Raw genomic sequence first — 24,002 nt, 5'->3', positions numbered from 1 at the left:
ATGTAGACATGCTAGCTGCTACAATTCAGCAGTCTGAGGGAAGGGAATAATCACTGTAAGAGAAGACAAATAAACCAAAATACAGCAGAGTATGTGATACCCAGTATACATGAATAGCAGAAAATTTCTAGGTATACTCCAGACTGTATTGTATGATAGGGCTTCCAGACTTCCTCTAGTGATAGTTGAAGGGCAGAAACTTTAAAGGAGAAAATGGGGATTTGTACAACTTGAAAAAGCAAAAAAAAAAAAAAAAAGGGGGGGGGATGGCTCAGCAAAGTTGATGGATCAGAAAGAACTATATTGGTTCAACTGGGTCAGAGAATATCCACAGGACAGAGAGGCTTAACTGATCCAATTTTTCCCAGATGAAAAGTTTATAGATTATTGTACAAACTCATGCCATAATACAGTTAAGTTACAGTACCTTGTCATTAAAAAAATTGTTGATATTTTTATTTTGCCAAAAAGACTTCCAGGCTATGCCCCCTTCCCCTTAAGGAACATTTGCTAAAAATGATTAACCAATAAGTAAACTACTTTCCACTTTTGTAGTTTACAGAATGTTAACAGAAAGAATGTGTGCTTTAAACCAGTTTCCCTTTCTGGCCGCAGGACTCCATTTCACATACTCTTGGGTTCAAGCAAACTAACTTTCTTGCTGTTTCTTACATATGACATGTTCTTTCTCATCTCTATGACTTTGCAAAGCCTGCTCCCCAGGCATGGAATGAATTTTCCCTCTCAATCCTGTCCCTTAAGAGTACCTTGTTCTCCTCAAGTTCATCTTGCAAGTCCCTCTCTACAGGAAGCCCCCTTTCTAATTCTCCAGTTGCTAGTGCCTCTTCCTCAAAATTACTTTGTTATGTGTATATGTTGTTTCCTCCCATAGAGCGTAAGCTTACTCAAGGTAGGGATGATTTCATTTTTGGCTTTGTACCTCTGCTTCTAGCATAGTGTCTGATATACAGCAGGCACTTAATACATGCACTCAACCCTTGCTGATAGATTTACCTTGCTTACGGATTGGTATTGGTTGATGGATTTAATTTGGTACGAACATTGTCTGATGCTAGACCATGTTTCTTGAGAGGGTGAAAATATCAGAGGACCTCTTTATTTATGACCTAATGGAAACTGAAAAAACAAAGCATTTCTATGAGCAAGTGCGGCTGACTGAGCTACAAATGTTTTTGAAAGGATGAATTTGGTACACGTATAACATGAGGTAGTTAGTTATAGCTTGTGAAACATCATCCGGAAACCATGAAGTTCTCATGTTCTCTTTGTCAGAGAACTCCCTTCCCCTTCTGAGTATCTCTACTAATGAAACGAGTTGTTTTAAGATGGTAGTAAATAACTAGCAAAGTACAAGATGTATACAGAGTGATGGGAGATAATCTTGGAGGGGATGACACTAGCAGCTAGGGAGGGAAGAGGGGGAATAAGACAGATGGGAAAAGGCCTCCTGCAGAATTTGGGATCTGAGCTGAGATCTAAAGGATGCCAGTGAAACTAACACTTGGAAGGAGTGAGAACATTTTACAGATTTGGAACCCGAAGTCTAGGGAAATTAAGTGATTTGGCCTAGATCACACAGCTAGTTTGGTGGCAGAACTGGTATTAATATTCAAGTTTCAGGGTATCTGAAAATAGAAGAATTTAGCCAAAATCCAGAACACCCAAGTAAAGGAAAATACACTGCAAGCAGCCAGAAAGAAAGAATCAAAATATCAAAAAACTACAACCAAAAATCACATAAGATTTAGTAGCCACCAAATAAAGAAACAGAGGGCAAAGGGTATGACATTCTGGATGTCAAGATTAATCTATTCAGCAAAATTGAGTATAATTCTATAGGGGGAAAATGGATGTTTAATGATATTTTAAGGATTCCTGATGAAAAGATGAGAGATGAAAAGAAAATATGACATGCGAACAAACACAGTAGTAAGAGAAGCATAAAAAGATAAACATCAGGGAGAAATCATAAAGGACTAAACAAAGTTAAACTGTTTACCTTCTTTTATGCAGAAGGATACACATAACCCCTCAGAACTTAATCGTCATTATGGCTCTTAAAGGGAAATCTAATTAGACATAAAGCTTGAATGTGATTCTATTATGATAGGATAATTTCCAAAGAAGAATGGAAAAGTGAGGAAAAGAAACAAACCAGGAGTGGTAGAAAGGGAGAGGAAGAAAGGGGAAACTGCCTTATATAAATGGGACATGCAAAGAAGAGTTGATATGATGGAAAGGACTGTGGCAGGGGGTGGGTGGGCGGGAAGAGGACAATACTTGAACCTCACTCTGTTCAGAACTGGTTTAAGAAGGGAGTAATAAACATATACAGTGGGGTATAGAAATTCACCTTACCCAACAGGGAAGGAGGAGGGAAAGGGGTTAAGGGAAATGGAGGGTAGGGAGGGAGGGTAGATTAAAAGGTGGCAGTAGTCAGAAGCAAAACAGACTCGGGATGAAAAAGAGAAAGAGAAATGTAAGAAATTAGGATGGAGAGAAATACTGTGAATATGAATGGGATGAACTCACCTATGAAATGGAAGAGGATAGTAGAATGGATTAGAAACCAGAATCTAACAATGTGTTGTTTACAGGAAACACACAGAAAAATATACAGAGTCAAAATAAGGGGATGGAGCTTTGGGTCCATGAAAGTAAAAAAGATAAGGGGTGGCATTCATGATGATCTCAGATAAAGCAAAACTAAAAATAGGTAAAATTAAAAGAGATAAACAAAGAAACTACTTTTTGTTATAATGTACCATAGACACTAAGTTAACAGCAATATTGAAAACATATGTACCGGATGGCACAGCATCCAAATTCTTACAGGAAAAATTAAATGAGTTACAGGAAGAAATAGTAAAACTGTATTAGTGGGGAATTTCAATTTATCCCTTTCAGATCTAAATAAATCTAACCATATAATAAACAAGAAAGAAGTTAAGAAGATGAATGGAATTTTAGAAAAGTTAGATATGATGAATATTGAATAGGAATAGAAAGGAGTATGCATGGTGCATGGTACCTTTATAAAATTTGAGCATGTATTAGGGCAAAAAATATCACAAAGAAATACAGATAAATAGAAAGATTAAATGCATCTTTGTCAGATTATAAGGCAAAAAAATTGTATTCATAAAAGGGCCTCTGAAGCATAGATTGGCAAAAGCAATTCAGCTAGGTGGTGCAGTATATAAAATTCCTGGAAGAGACTCAGGAAGACCTAAATTCAAGTCTGGCCTTAGACTCAATAGGGATGTGACCCCTGGGCAAGTCATTTAATTCATATTTGTCTCAGGGTCCTTATTTGTAAAATGGGGATAATAATAATAATACCTACCTTCCAGGGTTGTTGTGAAGATCAAATAAGATTAAAATTGTAAAGTGCTTAGCATACTGCCTGGCAAAGAGTGAGCACTATAAAAGTGTTAGCTATTAATTAGTTGGAAACTACATAACCTAGTCCTAAAGACCAAGAGGGTCAAAGAAAAAATCACAGAAACAATAATTTCATTAAAGATAATAACAATGAGCAAATATGCTAAAATTTGTTATTGCCAAAGTAGAACTTGTGGAAAATTCATATCTCTAAATGCTTACTTCAATAAAAGAGACAAAGGACAGATCACCAAATTGGAAATACAACTAAAAAAGACCCTAGAACACCAACAAGTTGAAAACCTCCAATTAAACACCAAAATAGGAATCCTGAAGATCAAAGGAGAGATGAACAACAGTGAAAGTTAAAATCCAAACATTGAAATAATAAATAAAACTAAGAGCTTTTTTTTGGGGGGCGGGGGGCAGGGAGGAAACCCACTAAAATACTTAAACAAATGGCTGTGATTAAAAAAAGGAAAATCAAATTACCAATATCAAAGTGAAAAGAGGTGAATTTATAACCAATGAAGAGGAAATAAAAGCAATAGTTGGGGGCTATTTTGCTCAACTTTATGCCAATAAACCTGTTAATCTAGATGAAATGGATGAATATTTACAAAAATATAAACTGTCCAGATTAACAGAAGAGGGACTAGAATACTTAAATAATCTTGTCTTAAAAAAGAGAACATGAACAATCAATGAGCTCCCTAAGGAAAAAGGAACCAGATGGATCTCCAAGTGAATTAAACCAAACATTAAAGAATAATTAATTTCAAAAAACCTGAGCAAGCTAGTGTTTGATAAACCCAAAGATCCCAGTTATTGGGGCAAGACTTCACTATTTAAAAATTGTTGGGATAACTGAAAAATATACTGGCAGAAATTAGGCGTTGATGAAGATCTTATATTTTATACCAAGTTAAGTTAAAATGGGTACATGATTTTGTCAAAAAGGGTAACGTTAGCAAGTTAGTAGAACAGAAAAGCATCAGATCTATGGAAAGGGGAAGAGTTTATAATCAAAAGAAACAGGAGTCCTACTACGTTCCTTCTATGATACAATTATGGTTTTGATAGAAAATTTTTAAAATACTAACAAGGAGATTACAACAATATATTACAAAGATAATATACTATTACCAGGCTGTAGTTATATCAAGAATGCAGAACTGGTACAATATTGGGAAAACTATAAGCATAACTGACCATATCAATAAGAAAAATAATCAAAATTACACGATTATTTCAACAGATGCATAAAAAGCTTCTGGTAAAACATAATACCCATTCCTGGTTTAAAAAAAAACCCATTAGAAAACACAGGCATAAAAGGAGCTTTCCTTAAAATAAGTAGCAACTATCTAGAACCATGAGTAAGCATTTTCTGTAATAGGAAGAAGCTAGAAGCCTTTTTAGCCAGATCAGGGGTGAAGCAAGATTGTCCCTTACCACCATTACTAATTTATGTTGTCCTAGAAATGCTAGCACTAGCAATGAGGCATGAAAAAGAAACTGAAGGAAGAAGTATAGGAAAAGAGGAAACAAAGCTATCACCTTTTGCAGATGACATGATGGTTTACTAGAGAACCCCAGAGAGTCAATTAACAAATAATAATTAAAACTACTTCAGGAAAGTTGCAGGAAATACAACAAATTCACATAAATTGTTAGTTTTTCTGTATATTACCAACAAAATACAACAGGAAAGAATAATTCCATTTAAACTAACTACAGACAGTATAAAATATTGGGATTCTACAATGCTAAGTAAGATTCATACAGGAACCATAAGAACTCAATTACAAAACACTTTCCACACAAATAAAGGCAGATCTAAACAATCGGAGAAATATTAATTGCCCAATATAATAAAAGTGACAACACTACTTAAAATAATTTATTTAGTGCCATAGTAAACTACCATAGAATTACTTTATAGAAGTAGAAAAAATATCAACATTCATCAGGGAGGAATAAAAGGTTAAGAACAACAACGGAATCAATGAAAAAAAAGAGGGAAGGAAGCTAGCAGAGCAGCACCTGATCTTAAACTACACTACAAAGTTGTAAGCATCAAAACAGTTTGGAACTGGGTAAGAGAGAGGTTGATCCATGGAACAGATTAGGTACCCAATATACAGAAGCAAAGGAACACAGTAACCCAGTGATTGATAAACCCAAAGATTCCAGCTACCGGGGAAAGAATTCACTATTTGACAAATTCACTGTTGATAACTGTTGGGAAAACTGCAAAGTAGTCTGGCAGAATTCTGGCATAGACCAAGACCTCACACTGTATGCCAAGATAAGCTCAAAATGGGTGCATGATTTCTGACACAAAAGGAAATACCATAGGCAAATTTAGGGGAGCAGAGAAGAAATTATCTGTCAGCTCTATGAACAGGGAAAGAGTCCATAACCAAAGAAGAGACAGAAGTTCATGGGAAGTTAAAATGGGTAATTTTGATTACATAAAATTAAAAAATCTTTGTACTAACAAAACCAATGCAGTTAAAATTAGAAGAAAGGCAGGAAACTGGGGGAAAATATTTGCAGCAAGTTTTTCTCATAAAGATTTTATTTCTAAAATATATAGGGAACTGGGTCAAATTTACACGAGTAAGAAACTTCCCCAACTGATAAATGGACAAAGATATGAAAAAGCAGTTCTTCAGTTCAACCGTTCTGGAAAACAATTTGGAACTATGGCCTTAAAACTATTAAACTATGCTTATCCCTTGACTAGCAACACTGCTATTATGGCTATACCCCAAGAAAATCAAAGAAAAGGAAAAGGACCTATATGTACAAAAATATCCATAGCAGGATGCCCATCAACTGGAGAATGGTTGAACAAACTGTGGTACATGAATGTGATGGAATATTGTTGTGCTATGAGAAATGATGGATGGGATAGTTCCAGAAAATTTTGGAAAGACCTTTATGAACTGGTGCAAAGTGAAGTGAGCAGAACCAGAACAAGCTATACAATAACATCTGTAAAGATAATCAAATTTGAATGACTTAGTAACACTGATCAATACAATGACCCACCACAATTCCAAAGGACTCATGATGAAGTATGCTGCCACCTTTAGCTAGAAAGGTCTAATAGATTCAGAGTGTAGACTGAAGCAGATTTTTTTTTCTTTTTCTTTTGGAATATGGCTAATGCGGGAAGTCTGTTTTGCATAACTGTATAATGTGAGAAATTATTATTAATAACCAGGACCTTGGGGAGATTCAGAAGCTCTCCCTTTTTTTCTAAAGTACTCATTTTAAAAAGTTACCTTTAGTTGAAAAGAAAATGGGAAAAATTTAATGAAAAGGAGATTGCATTGACTCTCCTAGATCTTGGTCAGTTCCCACTCAACCTTGCAAGGAATTTAATCCTAGGATGGGTGGGGAAGTCCATTTTGTTCTACTCAAGCTCCTTTTGTCTAGACAGCCCAAGGCTGGAAATGGTCTCCTTTAGCTGGGAGTGGTAGGGTATAGATATTTTCTTGGTCATGTGTGACATCAATCCCTATTCAAAGAGTATATAAACTGTGAGCCCACCATGATTTTATTTGGTCTGAAAGAGATGGCCAAATGATCATGCTTTTATTAATGACTTATTAATAAAATGATTGAATTACCCAGAAACTATGTCACTTGCACTTTTCTAAACATCACAGTTTGTAACAGGTTTAGTTTTTCTTGCTTTCTCATTGGGTAGGGAGAAGGGAAGGGAAGGGAGAAAATTTAGAATTACAAAAAAAAAGCTCCGTGCCTGAAGAAAATAAATAAAACAATTTAAAAAAACCATTTAATTAGTATTAAGTATACACATTAGAGAATCACAGAATTTTTAATTATTGAAACTCAAAGAACATATAGTTCAACACACTGAGGGGATTCCTCTTCAAGTGCAGCATCTCTCACAAATGACCATCCAGCCTCTGTTAGAAGACCTGTGACAGGGAGCTCACTACACCTTCTGATGTTGGTCATTCTAATTTTGGACAGCTCTTTTAGAAAATGTTTTATACATCACTGGATAAGGAAGTCAGGAGAAGTAGGTTCTACTTCTAATTGCATGTCTAGGTCTCTTCATTTGTAAAGAAAATCACTTTAAAGGATTATAAATCTACTAATTGTGCTAAGCTCCTTGAAAGAAAGTCCTTTTACAACTACAAAAAAGGGTTACATACCAGCTAGAAAATGAGAAAGAAATACTTTAGGAAGGGCAGTTTCCTTTGGTGTTTATCACTTAGCTTGGGGGTGGATCAATTCCTATTTTGGGTAAAACATAATTAAGCAAATATTCAATCCCTGAGAGCCAATAGACTACACAGAACCTTATTTCTATGCAGAAGTATAGATGTGTGGGTTGAACTGTACTGGGAGAGACTTGCTGGACTTATTAATAAATAACAATGGCCTGAATATCCCATTTTATAGTTATAAGAGCCTTTCTAAATCTTTTCCTTCTAAAAAAGCACAAGTATGGAAGGGTCCTTATTTAACGTAAATTAAAAGCTTATATTTGAATAATAGGTGTGATGTGAAGTTGCCAAAAATCTGAATTCTCTTTCTCCTCCTTGATAGAAAGGCACAAAGGCACAGAGCAGCAGCAGCTCGGCTGTTTCCTGCAAGCCTTATTTGTTTTGCTGCTGACAAGCAAGACTGGGAAGGCATGCAGGTTTCACTGTCTGTATGAAATATGAGCACAGCTGTTCCACGACAAAAGCTTTTCCTCTCATTAGAGCACTGCCTAGGGGCTCACATCTACTCCCAAAGATATAATTCCTGTATTGCAGCTCTCTGTTGCTACACCCAGTTGCCAGAACAAATCAATAAAGATTTAATTAAACTCTATGCTTCCTTGATAAATGAGTTAAGATGGAATTACCTGCTTCACTGAATTCAATGGAAGGTTTAATTTTAAGATCTTTGCTGTAAGATTTAGTAAACAGTGTGTAGTTGGACTTGAAAAGCTCATGTTTTAAAGTAGTTACCACCATGACCTGTCAATCTATCTCAAATTTATGTCTGAGACAGCCACACATTGTAATGTCCTCCTTTTCGAGGAACCTCCTCCTTTAACGGCCTCTGACCATTCCTGCTTATATCCAATGTCACTTTTCATGGCATTTTCACTGGTAGGAGAAGTAGTACTTAACACTGAAAGAGGATTCTAACTAAAGCAATGGTATCAAAAAACCTATGTAGCCTTTGCAGATAAGATCAGAAGGTGAGAAGGACTGGATAGACATCATGTGCTGCTGCCTCCGACCTCCACTGATCATCTTGGAGGAACTGGACCCAATCAAGAAGAATATTTGTTTAAGGCTATATGGATACTCATTATGATATTGCTTTATGATGTACTTGGGGATAGAAAGTCTTTGGGAAAAACCCAATCTGGTTTGTAATAATTAAGCACTAATTTAAGGCATATTGCAGCGTCTGTGAGATGCTACAGTTCTTTTGCAGAGTCTGATAGCAAGCAGATATTTAATTCCAGTATCACTTGGTGCCACAAGACATCAAGAAAATTTTCACTGAGAGCTGGTCTGCTACCACAAGGCATGGCATAAAATTCCTGAGTATTATGAGACTGAAAATGAAAACTATATGATAGTGCTTTTTACATTTTCAATTCATCATAAACTTAAAATCAAAAAAACCCTATATAGACAGATAAACAACTTTAGACCAAATGGTTGTGCTGGTATTAAGAACAATGGTGCTGCCCTGACTGTACCACTGTGAGGGAGCACATCCTCGGCGGCATCTGATTATTGCAGTTGTGATGTCTTGACTGAACGCTATATTCTTCTAAAAGAGTCCCAGAATTTTCAGGAAGCACCAACTCCAGTCACTTTGCTTCTTTTGGACAGTTTGATATCCTCAAACATCCTTGTTCCCCAATTCATCAACCTACTCAAAGCCCATGATATTCCTCTTCACTCCACCTTAGCCACACACAGGGATGGTTATAGCCTTGATTTCATAACTAAAAGCATTTCACCTTCATAATGCAGAAAAATCTGAAGATCTGGACATAGCCTCCTGCTTTGTCTCTCCTTGTACCGATCTTGCCCCTCTTAAAATACATTCTTTGTCCTCACAACAACTTCTCTTCGCTCTGTCTCATGCTTCTTTCCCAATCCATCACTCTTGTTCTGTCCTAATTTTTCTCCTCACAGTATAAGCCTCACAATGATGCTATATGTTAAGCAGTTCAAATTCATGCTGCTCTCAACCCTTGAAACCCTTGCCCCCTTGGCCTATCACCACAAATCCCTTTTTGAATCCTAACCTTTCACTGCCTCTATTCTCCCACCCTCACCGCCCCCCCCAGCTGAAGGAAGTCCCCCTAGAGTGCTGTGACAAATTTAGGTCGTCTAAACTCAACTGGGCCCTCACTATTATTTGGATTTTACTCTGCCCTCATTAATTCCTTATTAATGATGTTTCTCACAACATTGTTCTCTACGTCTTCCTACCCTACGACCCCCTACCTCCTGCAAGACCAGACCCTGTCTTATAATTATACCACAAAAAGTGAGGTTACCCATAATGAACTGCTTCTTCCTGATTCTGTTCCTTATGGCCTTCCCTGGAATGCCATACCATAAGTCCAGCCACACTGTTCCCTTCCCTCCTAGGTTCACTTTCCACAGTGGCTCCACTGCACCCCCTACCCTCAATGGCTCCATCCTGAGATGAACTTGATGACTGGTGAGTCCATACCCATAAATGCCATATCATCAGAACTATCAGCCACACTGCTCCCTTCCCTCCTGAGCTCCTTCTTCTCAGGGCGGCCTTCTCCTGAGCCAAGCACCCCATCTTCTTTTTCCCTTGCCTTTCACCTTCCCTCCCTGCTTGTGTGTTTCTTCCCTCATTAGAGTGTAAACTCCTTGGGAGTAGGGACATCTTCTGTCTTGTTTTTACATTTCTAGTGCTTAGCACAGTGCTTGGCACACAGACTACTATTGTCTGTCTGTCTGTCTTCCTTCCACGTCATGCCCCCAGTCTCTCCTCCTTTGCCTACAGTCTTGGAGGAGGCTCTTTTTTGTCTACTTGCGCTCTTGGTTCTCTCCCCTCTTGTTTCCTCCATGAGCTTGCTCCTTCAATGATTCCTTCTCTCTTTTGTCACTAGCTACAAACATACTCAGAATCTCCCTCATCCTTAAAAAACTTTCACTTGACTCCGCCATCTCCTGAAGATATCACATTATATTTCTCTCTCCCTTCGTAGTAAAATTCCTAGAAAAACCTGTTTTTACTCATTGCTTCCACTTTCTCACATGCTTCTTATTTCTTCTTGTAGTCCTGCTTCCAAATCTGCCCCTGGACTGAAATTGCTGTCTCCAAGGTTACCAATGAATTCTTAATTGCTAAATCCAGTGGTCCTTTTTGAGTCCTTATCTTTTATTACACTGCAGTATCTGATACTATTGACCACTTCCTCCTCCTGAACACTCTCTCCTCCCCGGGTTTTTGTGACACCACTTTTTCTTGGTTCTCCTACTGTCTGACTCTTCCTTCTAAGTCTGCTTTGTTGGATCCTTATCCATGTCCATCCCCCTATGCATGAGTGAACTCCAGGGCTGTGTTTGCCCCTCTTCTCTTCTTTCTTTACCATCTTTCTTAGTGATCTCATCAGCTCTAATGGGCTCAATTATCTCTATGCAGGTGACTACCAAATGTACACATCAAGCTTTCATTGTCATCTTGACCTAGTTCAGCATCACAAACTTCCTGCTACAAATCTTCATGAAGTGGTTTTTCTCTTTTGGTCTGATCATGTGGTAATATGTTTAACATGATTGCACATGTATAGCCTATATCAGATTGCTTGCTGTCTTGGGGAAGGGGGAAGGGAGGAAGGGAGGGAGAAAAAGTTTGGAACTCAAAATCTTATAAAATTGAATGCTGAAAACTAAAACAAATTTTAAAAAAGAAAAATCTCCATGAAGATGTGCCATAGGCATTGCCAACCCAGCATGTTCAAAATGGAATTCATTACCTTGGCCTCTACTTCTCTTCCTAACTTCTCTATTTTTGATGAGAGCACCAATAATCTTCCCATCTTTCAGGTTCACAAGACTCAGGTAAACTTTGAGTCTTCAGTGTCTCTTATCGCTGCTCCCCCACCCCCACCAAACCCCATATTTATTTATTTTAGTTGCTTCATCTTGTTGCTTTTCACTTCACAGTAACTCTTACATCCAACTCTCCCCTATTCACATGACTGCTACTCTAGTCCAAGTCACCATCACCTCTCTTCTGGACTACTTTTTAACAGTTTCCTAATCGACCTCCCAGTGAAGCTGAACAGATTAAGTCTCCTTTTCCAAAATCCCATACTGCCTACGATCTTTTGCCATCATGCTATTTTGCAACCAATTCAACTCATTTTGTCTATTTAAAGTCATTTTGTCTTTCCTCTCTTCACATTTTCTATTGAGAACCACTTTGTATAGTTATTCTATCATTGAGTCAATTACTCAGAGAGTCTGTGTGTTTTATTCTCCAATCCAAGCTCCACACAGCTACCAAATTGATATTCTTTTTTTTTTTCAAATTGATATTCTTAAAGTATAGGTCTGACTGTGTCATTCTCTCACTCAAAAACATTGATGGCTCCCTACTGCCAACATGAAAGAATCCAAACTCTCTTTCTGCATTTATGAATCCATCATAATCTGGCCTTGATTTATCATTCTAGACTGATTTCACATTATTTACATTATTAATATCTAAGACTTTAATACACAACTTTTCAAATCCAAACCCCACATAAAATATCCTAATGCTTAAATGTAAATACTTTCTCTACACATTTTCAATTTGTGATCATTCCTAATAGACTAATACTTCTAATTTACAATCAAAAATTTTTGATGTGTATCTTTATTGCCGTTATTTTTTTAAACTATGGGTCTGAAAGGTTCTCCCTGTAAAAATCTGACCTAGTAGAATTACTATATTTCTATGTTTGATGTAATTCCACAGGAAAACTATGGAGTGACGTACATGGTGAGTTGGAGAGGGCAGTTAGCCTTTTTTCTTGGATTCTTTCAGTACTGGGTATATGTTTTCCTTAGTGTCACTATATTCTAATGCTGCTGCTCCTCTATGTATAATTTAAGCCCAAGTGCTGAGACTAATATTCATTCCATTGTCTTTCTCATGACAATGGCTGCTAATTATAAAACAGATTTAAATACTACTTACATTTTAATTTAGCTTTGAATATTCCAAAAACAAAAAGTTTCTACTTTATTCCACTCTTCAAAACAGGTTCATATCCTACTCCATTCTATCCTTCCAGTGTGACTTAAGGATCCCCATGTCTTCACATTAGACATATGCCTTCCTAATGGAAATTACTCTGTATCTATTTTGTATTACATTTTGTATGTACATGTATCCCATATTCCGGTTCACTCTGAATATAATTTAAGCCCCTTGGGGGCACTTAACACAGTGCCTGGCACATAGTAGGTACTGAGCACTTAACACAATGCCTTGCATTTAGTAAATGCTTATTGAATTGGAAAAACAATCCTGTGTTGTGCTTCTGAGTTGATTCAACTGCCATGGAAGAATAAGCTTATTTAAGATTCTGAATCTGTTACCTTTACCAGCTGTTCTTGTTGACGTTCCCACTCTCGAATTTCTTGGTTGAGAACCACTGCCACATGCTGTGGTTGGCTCCTACATTTACTACAGATCCCATGCTGAGTTAGTTCATCACACACAGGACAGTGTAAGGTAGTGAAATATTGTGAGATGGTGCCTTTTCGACCTTCATGTTCACTGTGGGAGGAGGTGGTGACTTTCTGGATCTGGAAACAGATAAATTCAGAAATGAGTAAAACTCTACCAGTTTCACTAGGGAGACCAACAGTTCTAGTCCTAGTTACCAGTTTGCCAAAGTCATGGTAAAAACAGGTTCTGTACATCTCTATTTCTACATTAGCAGTTATTAAACTGTTTGATCTCAGGACCATGTTACAATCAGAAATTATTAAAGTTCCCAAAGAGATTTGGTTTATGTTGGTTATATCTGTCAATATTTACCATTTTAGATATGAAAACATCTTAGTGTTAGTATGAAGATAGGTTTTACCTCATGGATCCTGGAAACAGGCTTGGGGAACCCTAGACCACATTTTCAGAACCATTCTTCTAGACTAAAATGATTGTTTGCCATTAAACTTTTTGATTGGGATATGAAGGCTTATGTTACCTTGAAGAGACTGTACACATGGGAGTGCCTGAATATTTATAGAAACATAGGAAAGGACGAGCCACTGGAAACAAGAGTAGTAGAGGGTATGTAATAATTATCAGGCTCTTTCTTAGGGAGTGAGGGACAAAAGTTAATGTGTTATATTTTAAGAATTATGATTGGTCTATCCCCATATAGTTTTAATTTTAATTACCAGTATTGTATTGCCATACAACTTGCTTGTATATAATTAACACTATGTAATACATAATATGTAATACAATAATTAATATTGCATTTACTTTTCTTATAGTTGAAAATAACATTATACTAATATTACTTCATATCCTTCTTTGAGTATTTTTTAGGCCTCTAACCAAATACTTGCAGATGAGTTTTAGGTCAATCTTCCACAAATGCCATCAGTTTTACATCCATTATAGTGATACGCTTGAAAGAAACATTGCTGAAAAATTAGTGTCCACCAGAGCAAGATGAATTGAAGCAATCATCCATACCTCTTATTGATTAGTAAGAATATGAAGGATGACTACCTCAAATTTTCTGCCATATAACCCCAAACAAAAGTTTCACTTTTATTATACTTTAGGCTGAAAACCTAAGCAGTTAAAGTAGAACAAGATTTAGGTTAAACATTGGCCTGTTTCATTCCCTCTACTTACTGTAATCTGAGCTCATGCACACTAATGATTCACAGAATCCTGTGGTATGGTCCATCCACACACATTTTCTAAGCCAACTGACTTGTAATAATTGACATAGTCTTATTCATTAGTTCAAAAGGCTAAACTCCTTAGAAAAATCATCTCATGTGTTGCATGAATGAAGTGCTATGAAAAACTACTTCATCATTCCAGTGAGTACACCAATTAAGTCTCCATTTCTAAAAACCTATGCTACATGTGATTCTTTTCCATCATGATACTTTACAATGCCCATTTTAAAGGCATTTTCTTATTCTTATATTCATATTTTCTATTGCTAAAGACTTTAACTATCCAATAGTTAAGTCTTTCCCATTCAACGAATCTGTTTTTTTCTACAATTTCAGCCATCAAGGAAACCTGGAAGGATCAGAAAAGGGCTCTGTAGAAAACTCCAGCTTTCCTTTCTTACAACTCAGATGTGCCAGTATTTTCATTTACATGATCAGAATCCACAAGGATTTCTAAAATGCTTATATGCTCATACTTTTACTGTAATTTCAGATAAACATCACTTTCATTTTTATAAAAACTTCTAAAGGTGAAATCCTTTTCTAGTAGCATATGAATGATACTTGGATACACTTACCCTTGGTAATTCATGGTACCAACTGAAGACATCAATACCAATAAGTGAGAATATTCTTGCCAGGGGTGGAAGGATCTGCTTTGTAATATAATAGGTTGCATTCAGCCTTAGGCTGGAGTCTTGTAGGACCTCAACTGGCCGCCTTACCAACTGGATTAGAGGTACCCCTGGTAGGCCATACACGATGACATATGGTACTCTCTCTCCCACTCGTGGCTCAGAGCGTCGATCATGAGCAAGCATTTTCCTATTTGAAAGAATATACAAATGTATACACCTGACTCGCAAAAAAGCAATGAATTTAAATAAGGATATTACAACAAAATGTGAAGGTGTGGTATCCTACAAATGCAAGCCTCTGCTGGTGCAACCTCCCAAGTCAGAAATATAACTGTTTAAAGAATTTACACAATGAACTTGGAAGTAATTTGGGCTTCTTCCTTTGCACCAACTAGTTCTTACTGATGCTAGGTAGTATCCTAACCCTTTGGGGATTACTCCCTATGCACAGATGACTCAAAATCCTCCAACAGCTCCCTACTGAATAATATTCCCACTTTTGTTTCACATTCAAGGAATGTCACTCTCATGTTTTGGCTTCACTGTAGTCATCCTTTATCTCTTATCTTTTCCTCCTAGATAATCTATATGCTCCAGCCAAATTAGACTTTTATCACAATGTCCTCTAGTCCAAAAGTGCCATCAATACCTCTGTCCTTTAAAAACCAACTGTAATACAGGGGAAAGAGCACTGATTTGGAACTGGAAGGCTTGGCTCACTTTCTGGCTTTGACAATGATTGCTTTCGTGATCTGGGGTAGGACACTCATCTCAGGACCTTCAGCTTGCTCATTTGTAAAGTGACAGGGCTGGACATGATCAGTGGTTCTTAAAGTGTGGTCCTGGAATCCCTGGAGATCTTTGAGGCCAAAACTATTTTCCTAGGGCAGTGAGGTGGTGCACCAAACCTGGAGTCAGGAGGGCTTGAGTTCAAATGTTGGCCTTAGATGTTTGTTAGCTATGTGGCCCTGGGCCATAACACCAACTGGGCTTAACACCAACTGACTCCCCCCCCCCCCCCAAAAAAACCAACCAAAAACTATTTTCCTAATCTGACTAAGATGTTTTAATTTTGAATATAGTTAAATATTGATAGATAAAACCACATAGACAAAAGCTCTTTAGGATCCTCAGTCTTTTAAAGGGGGTCTTGAAACCAAAGAGCTTCAGAACCTCTGGACTAGATGCTTCCTAAGGTCTCTTTCAGCTCTAGATTCTACAACCCAGCCAAGTTTTTCCTGAAAAAAAAAATCTCTGACCAAAGTCATTAGTGACTTTGCTCCTCAAGGCTTCACATGCTACTCTATACTCTTCATATGCATTTATAATGTATTATTTTGTGCTATAGAAGGTACTTAAATGTTTTTTGGATATGAATCTGTTGAAGGGCATCTTGTTGTTGTTCAGTTGTTTCAGTCATGTCTGACCCTTTATGACCCCATTTGGTGTTTTCTTGGCAAAGATACTGGAGAGGTTTGCATTTCCTTCTCCAGCTCATTTTGCAGAAGAGGAAACTGAGGCAAAAAGCATTAGGTGACTTGCCCAGGGTCACACAGCAATTAAGCATCTGAGGCCCCATTTGAACTTAGGATGATGAGCGTTCCTGACCTCAGACCTGGTACTCCACCTACTGTGCCACCCAGCTGCTCCTGTTGAAAGGCATGGCGACTTGTAAAATAAAGCTCTTAAGAAATCAAAGTTTACAGTATCAATTGGCTTAAAACATGTTAGTCAGTGTCAATGAGAATTACTGTAATTGGAAGTTACAAATACAATAACATAATTATAAATGTCAAAAGAGAATTTGGCCTGTTTAACCTTCTTGTTGTAAATGTCACATGAGATGATGAATTTAAAGTACTTTGTATACCTTACTTTACATGTGTATGTGTGTATATATATGTACATATATATACACATATGTGTATATATTATACACACACACACACACACACACACACACACACACACACACACACACACATATATACATGCACACGTAAATGTCAGGGTTTTATTTCTTTTTATTTCAGAAAGGTATGCAACCTTCTCGAATGCCTTAGTAGAGAAATCTATGCATCAGAGAAAGCTTCAAAATGGTCAAGCTATGTTGTTGTGAGGCATATAAAAGTAAGAGATTGTACATTATCCTATTAAGTACTTCCATTCTAATTCAGAAAGTCAGTTTGCCAACAGGAACACAAAAAGGGTGACACTGTTGAGAGGCCACCTGTGTAAGGCTTTTCCAGACCTTATAAAGGAAGTGAATGTAGAGGTACAGTGGGAAGCTATTTCCTTTTTTGGGGACACAAGCAAAAGGGTGAGAGGATATTTCTACTTGTGCTTTTGATATTTGCTGTGAAACACTAACCTCTCGACAGGATCTCTACTCATTTATTTAGGGCCTGTGAGAAGTACTTGGTACTGAACTCAGCGGGTATATGACACTGTCTTCTGAAATAAACAGTAATGGCTGTTCAACCCTTGCCACGTATAATCATTACCTTGTAAGCTCAAGAGCTGGCACACAGGCTCCAGGTTTGTAAGAGGAACTCCCTCTGTATTCCTTTGCAAAGATAACATCTTGTAGGCTGGCCTTCCCTTCTAGTAGCTTAATACATTGCCGCTGAACATACTGTTTAATTTGACTTATATCTCTTGTTTCAAATAGCAGCTTGATAGAACGCTCAAGTATCTTAAAAAGAAGATAAATGTGTTATGACACCATTTCATACTTTTAGTTACAGATATATTCTTCATACACTATATATGAATTATGATTTCAACTCCTCAATAAGTTGTCAAGTTACTTAATCTGTCACACATACTATTTGTATTAAAATTATTAGAATTCTCAAAATTCCTTTTCCTTTTCATACTTGCAAAAATCAGCACAAAACTCCTTACATAAATCATCCTGGAATGGGATTTCTGTCAGAAGTTTTCAGTGTGATCAGAATCAGAGCATGAACAATGAAAAACTCTTAGGTTTTTCTAAAAGAGATGACATAACAGAGACGTAAGAAGTAAGGCTTGATTTCATACATTTGCAATTCTTCGTCTCTCCATCTTTGTACTGATTTTACTTTGACACAGAAAGGTAGGCAAGGGGTATGTCAAATTTCACTCCCTATTCAGACTTTGGTCTTTTAGTCATCTTGGTAAATAAGTGGCATGGTGAAAGCTTCTCATTTGGACATATTGTTGGTGGATACTAACTGAATTTATTTCATCAAGAACAATAAATAGCTCACTGGATATTACTACCCTTTACTGACAGATTAAGCTTAAACAAGTACAAGTGAAAGGTTCTGTGTCTTTTTACCAAGTCTTGGGGCCTGTCAGTATTGAATATGTGGGCTCATTAATTTATTCAAAATATATGCACATATACAGAAGGTATGGGGTTGGTTTATGTTGAGATGCAGGCCTGTGTCCAGATAGGAGATACAGTAGATGATGGTATTAAATAAAGGCGTTGGATTAGATGGATTTCCAAAGTCCCTCAGCTCTATTAAGCTACTGAACTATATCTCACCTCCACAGTAACAAATAAAAATGGCTTACAGTTTAGTGTGCATTTAATGTTTTCATGAACCTTCCTGCGGATAGTACTGCACTCTATTAGAACACCAGTTTAACTTTATTTAGAAGGAGTATTCAGAGACTAAGCTGGGTGGGGGGAAAAACTCAAAAGAAATTCAGATTTAAAATGGTTGAGGAACTGTAAAGTTTTAATTGCTGTAGAATAGAAATCTTATTTATATCTGCTAATGAAATGCAAATACAATCAACTCTCAATCATTTGGGGGCTGAGAATGTTTTGGGGCCCTATATTTTCTTCTTTCCTCCTTTCTGGCAACATTGTAGACATTTTACTATTCGTTGATCCTTCCACACGAGGATGGGCAGTGAAACATGGAGTTGTTTTGCTATTCTTTAGCAGCTGTAGTAAAAGATGAGGTGTGGGAGAAAATTGAGACAATGGCTAAAATGAAACTTGGATCGCCTATGGAATGATTGAGTGATCTAGGACCTTCTTGTTGCTTAGGACCAAGAACAACAGAAGTGGTGGTTTGGCTTTCACAAACAGTCTGCTCTGCTGCATCATCTTCAAAAGATGAGAAGCTAGCCAGTGTTTACCTTAGAAACAGCAGGGCAGGAATCTCTTCTCACTGTCTCAATTCCTTTTGCATCAAATACAGGGTCCTTCTGATCCAGTGTTTCATACATGTAACCCACATACCTCTTTTTGGTTTGCAAGACACAGGGCAAATATACCTGCAGAGGAAAACAAAATGCCTTCTTACACTATCCTCTCTGCAGTGGAAGCCATCTGTTTATAAATTATGTATCTATTTTATCAAAAAACTACTTAGTACCTTTGTCACAACGGGCGAGCAAAAGGAGGCTGCTGGACAAAATGACCTTTGAGATTCCTCCTACTTCTAAATCTATTACCCAATATAAATCTAAGAATGTGGATTACATTCAGATGCATGTGGACTAGAGTGCCTTATGATCAAATTTCACAGAATAGGCAAGGCAATGGTTATTCTGAGGTATGTGGGAAATCCAGATAACACAACATTTACTTAAAGGTTAAATCCAAGTATCAGAATACATTTTCTCCTTCCTCTTTGCCAAGGCTCGTTCTCTTCATATAACTCCCTTTGGCTTCCTACAGGACTTTATTCTATCAATTATCCTCTCTCCTTTGCTCCTGCCTTTCTTTCTTCCCTCCTGGTCTCTGCCTACAGATCTGTGTAACTTTCACTTAACTCCCCTCCCCCATATTGATTCAGCTCTATCATCGCCTTCAGGCTACTGTGCTGTCACCCTCCATACTGTTCACCAAACTTGTCCAAAAAAATACTCTATACTTGTTGCCTCCATTTCCTCAAATACCTACCCTCGGCCCCTTGAAATCCGACTTCTGACCTCTCATGAGACTGAAACTGCTTTCCCAAAGGCCACCAATGACCATCTAATTGTTAAACGTGATTGGCTTTTAACTTTTTAACTCATTCTTCTGGACTTCTCTATAGCATCTAACATTGCTGATCAGCCCCTTCTTTAATCTCTTTCTTCCTATGGGTTCCCTGACATTCCTCTTGTTGTCTTCCTGCATTTTAAAATCACTTTTTCTGTGTACATTCCAATACATTATTTTTTCTTTCTGCCTCTCAAATGTGGGCGTTTTCTCAAGGTTATGCCCTTAGGAACCTCTCATGCCTCTATACCTTTTCTTCCCCAGAGATCTTAATCACTTCTATGGCTTCAAATATGTTTAGCTTCATACCTGGCTTTTCCTCTCATGTCCAGGCCTACATTTACAATAGGTTGTTGAGTATCTCTGTGTATATTTCTGGCCTACACTTTTAACCCAACATGAACTCATCAACGCCTAAAAGAGCTCCTCCATCATTACTGCCCCATTTCTATCAATAGTTTCTCCCTCTTCTTCTTTCCTGCCATCCAATTAATCACTACGTCCTGCCGATTCTTCCTTAGAAGAATGTCTTCCTTAGAAATGTCTTCTCCATTTGTTCCTTTCTTTTTAACTATGTTGTCATCACCCCAGTTCAGATTCTTATCACTTGATTCCTGGAATATTGTGATTGCCTCCTAACTGGCTTTCCTAGCTCCTATCTGTTTACTTATTCCATTCCAGGCTGTCATGACAGCCTTCTACATATACGGCTTTGAACATGTCACTCCCTTCATCACTAGTTCATTTTTAATGGCTCCCCGCTGACAATAAGCAAATTCTTTAGTCTGGCCCTCTGGTCCCTCCTTATCCCCCACAATCTGGCCCCAAGATGGTAACCTTTCTATAGCCTATTTGGAGTATTTGTTCTACAATGGATAGTGCTTTCTTGCCTTTAGTCACAGTTTGTCTTCTTCCTGAAATACCTTTGGCTTATGCAGACCTTTCCCAAGCAGTGGCAGTAATGATTTCAGTCCATTTCTGGCTACAGAAATCCTAGCCACCCCTGAGGACCCAAGTCCCTTCCCATTTCTTCTGTGATGTATTCCCCAATAAGCTCAGCCTGCTGTGATCTGTGATTCTCTTTCCTTGTTTGTACTTTGTATTTTCTCTACATTGCTGGCACAGCACTTATCACATATTGTCCCATAAAGGGAATCACTTGAATGTATCTATATCTATTACTAGATTGTATGATCCTTGCGAGCAGGGAGTGCCACTTTTTCCTTACTGTTGTGTAAACCTTAAGGTGCTATATAAACGTGAGCTATTATTATAGTTCGGTGCTCAATAGCAATTTTTTGGGTAACATTCACATTAAGCTTTAGTCCTATAATCAGATTTTTGCCTACATAAAAGCACCACTGAAATAATGAAGAGAAAAACTATATTAAGAACATCAATTTTAAAAGGGTTTTAAAGTTTTAGAGATACATAGGATCGGTCCTGAAATTAGGTCTATTAAATTAGAAATCTGTTGTTCATGTGGGAATATTAGTGTTGCATGAGAATAGATTTCTTCTTACCTTTTCAAACTTCAATTTTACTGGTTTAGGGTTGGTAGCAGTAACAGCTTCAGCAATCTCTTGACCAATTTTAAAAGACTGCTCCTTAGTGGCTCCTTTCAGTAGTACAAACATACTAAGGGTAATAAAACAGAGTAATATAATTAGGAAGTAACTGTTAGGAAATATCTTCTTGAAAACAACATTCCTGGATAAGAGATTTCCTGACTTTCCTATTCTTCATCAACTTCTACCCTACATGAGCTTTAATGCTTAATCATGTCTTTCTTGCCTGCTCATGGTATACTTTTTGGTTACAGATCATCAAGACAACTAATGTTTCTATTTCAACCGCACGAAGGTCACTTTAAATATCAGAGCAGAATCAGTGGAGAGCCATTAAGTACAAAGTTAAGGCTCTGGATATCCACAGTCAAGAATCATAAAGATACTTCCAAGTATGGAATAACTAGAGAGAAAAGGTATGAGGCCAAGATCATGGATAAAAACTAGTAATAGAAAATCAGAATGGCTCGTTTCGGTGGACTACAGCGCACCATTAGAAATAGAAGTGAACTTTGCTCTTTCTGTATCACATCATATTTATAATCCATGGTATGGACTTGGGAGGCATGTAGTAGATTACATAAATAAACTCAAGGATAAATCTCAGTTGTATAATTAACTGTGTAGTATCAAAGAAAAATGCCAAGTATTCTATCAAGGTGAGGACAGTAGGAATAAACAGATAGCATTTAAAGCAAACCTTCAGGGTTAGTTCTTTAATGTTTGGGAGATAAATCTCTTGCATTAATTGAATTATTATAATACTAGAATCGAAATAGCTTTTTGTTGCTTTCAAAGGTTTTAGGTGGTGATGAAGCCCCTTCTTCCACGTCGCCAAACTCTTTTTATGGCTCAATGAACTAGGTGTTTGCTGCCTATTAGTTAAGCAACAGTTAGAAGGGATGTTAAAGAATGAGATGTCAGGATCTGATTTCACTTTGGAAACAAAAGTTATTGCCTTGATCTAAATTCTATACTTCATTAATCATACAGAATGGAGTTTGAAATGGTGAAATCTATCTAACCTAAAGCTAGGCTGTCTCCTGAAGGGCTGAAGATTTCTCAGCATCTTATTTTCCAAGTTTGTGTGCAGCTCATTATAGGAGACCAACCTATCACTTAAATAGCTCTAAAGTGATGAATTAACATGACAACCCATTTTCTTCTTCTTTTTCTTTTTATACCCAGAACAAAATATCACTTTAAGTTTATTTCTGATGTATGAGCAATGTCATGTTGAATCCTTAACTACATCAAGTATACATAGCCACTTCAGTATTTGTAAAGTTATTTCCTCCCCTCAAATGAGGGAGCTTTTCTTTCTCCCTGCTCCGTATCAGTTTCCTGATATTTCTGTTTATTTCAGTTCTGTTTTTAACATTTTTCATTGTTTCAACTGGTGACCAAGTTACTGGGAAAAGTTTGAGAACAACTTTTCATATAGAAAACTTGTATCTGGATAAATGTGTTACTTGAATAGAATTTTTTTTTTTGCATGCTCTTCTTCCTGAAAACTTTGTTGATTATGATTGTAAGTAAACTTTTAATTATTAAAGCATTAATGGATGTTTCCTCCTGTGGTCTTTCAGTTAAGGGGATTCCCACTTTCCCAAAACAAAACACATGAGGTAATGACATTTTACTACATACCAGAAGAACTCCATAGTGGACACTGTATTTCAGTACCTATCGACCTCAATAGGACCCAAGGAACATTCTTCACTTCCTTTTCTCTTTCAAATTCCCCCTTTCCTCGATGGGCAAACCTGATTTCAGTCTCATGACTATTACTGCCCCTCATGTTCTCTCAAAAATTTCTGGTATGAGAGCTTTCAGATTAAACCTTCTGCTAATGTGGGGAATACCTCCCTGCAACACTGTGTGCTCCCCTGTAATAGACTGCCTATACACACTGAGGTTTTACTTTCCTCTTAAATAATTTGTACTTGTTGTTCATAGTGAGGCAGCCAGTCTGTGACACAGGTTACAATAATCACAGTGAAGGGACACATTCACAGGAGTAATGATGGTTCACTGCAAATGGTTTTAGAAATGGAAGTGAGAATCGATCTCAGATGAACCAGATACACATTGTAACCTATTGCTGACTTCTGAAAGCTTATAAAAAAATCTGAAAATTCTCCAATGCAAATATGTTTTTAACTCACAGTTTCTTTTTAGGAACCACAATCTGAATTTTGTCTGGCATATGAAAATCAGAGCCTCTTCTCTTAGACACAGCAGTGCTTTAAGTTACTGTAGACTGCTCTGTAGATATCCAGTGTGGTCAGTGACTAGAATCACTAGACTCACTCGTTACAGACCCCCAATCTGGTAGCCTTTGATTATGACACTTAAAATGATCCCAGACGAAGAAAGGTATGGTTTCTCACAGTATAACACTTGTATTAGGTATCAAAAT

The 24,002-nt window shown here is 37.3% G+C and overlaps 1 protein-coding gene across 2 annotated transcripts in view; it reads right to left on the bottom strand.

Moving 5' to 3' along the window:
• REV3L (REV3 like, DNA directed polymerase zeta catalytic subunit) overlaps positions 1–24,002 on the bottom strand; it is a 273,850-nt gene that overhangs the window by 2,716 nt on the left and 247,132 nt on the right. For both annotated transcript variants that reach the window (XM_036766365.1, XM_036766364.1), the window contains exons 27-31: positions 21,536–21,650; positions 19,163–19,300; positions 17,524–17,714; positions 14,960–15,206; positions 13,050–13,259 (exon numbers count right to left, since the gene is read on the bottom strand). In XM_036766365.1, the coding sequence (XP_036622260.1) occupies positions 13,050–13,259; positions 14,960–15,206; positions 17,524–17,714; positions 19,163–19,300; positions 21,536–21,650 (901 nt within the window). The remainder of the gene's footprint in view (positions 1–13,049; positions 13,260–14,959; positions 15,207–17,523; positions 17,715–19,162; positions 19,301–21,535; positions 21,651–24,002) is intronic.

This window comes from Trichosurus vulpecula, chromosome 7, assembly GCF_011100635.1.
Source record: "Trichosurus vulpecula isolate mTriVul1 chromosome 7, mTriVul1.pri, whole genome shotgun sequence".
Classification (NCBI taxonomy): domain Eukaryota; kingdom Metazoa; phylum Chordata; class Mammalia; order Diprotodontia; family Phalangeridae; genus Trichosurus; species Trichosurus vulpecula.
The sequence above is the reverse complement of the archived record's forward strand: the minus strand, read 5'-3'. Positions and strand labels throughout refer to the sequence as shown.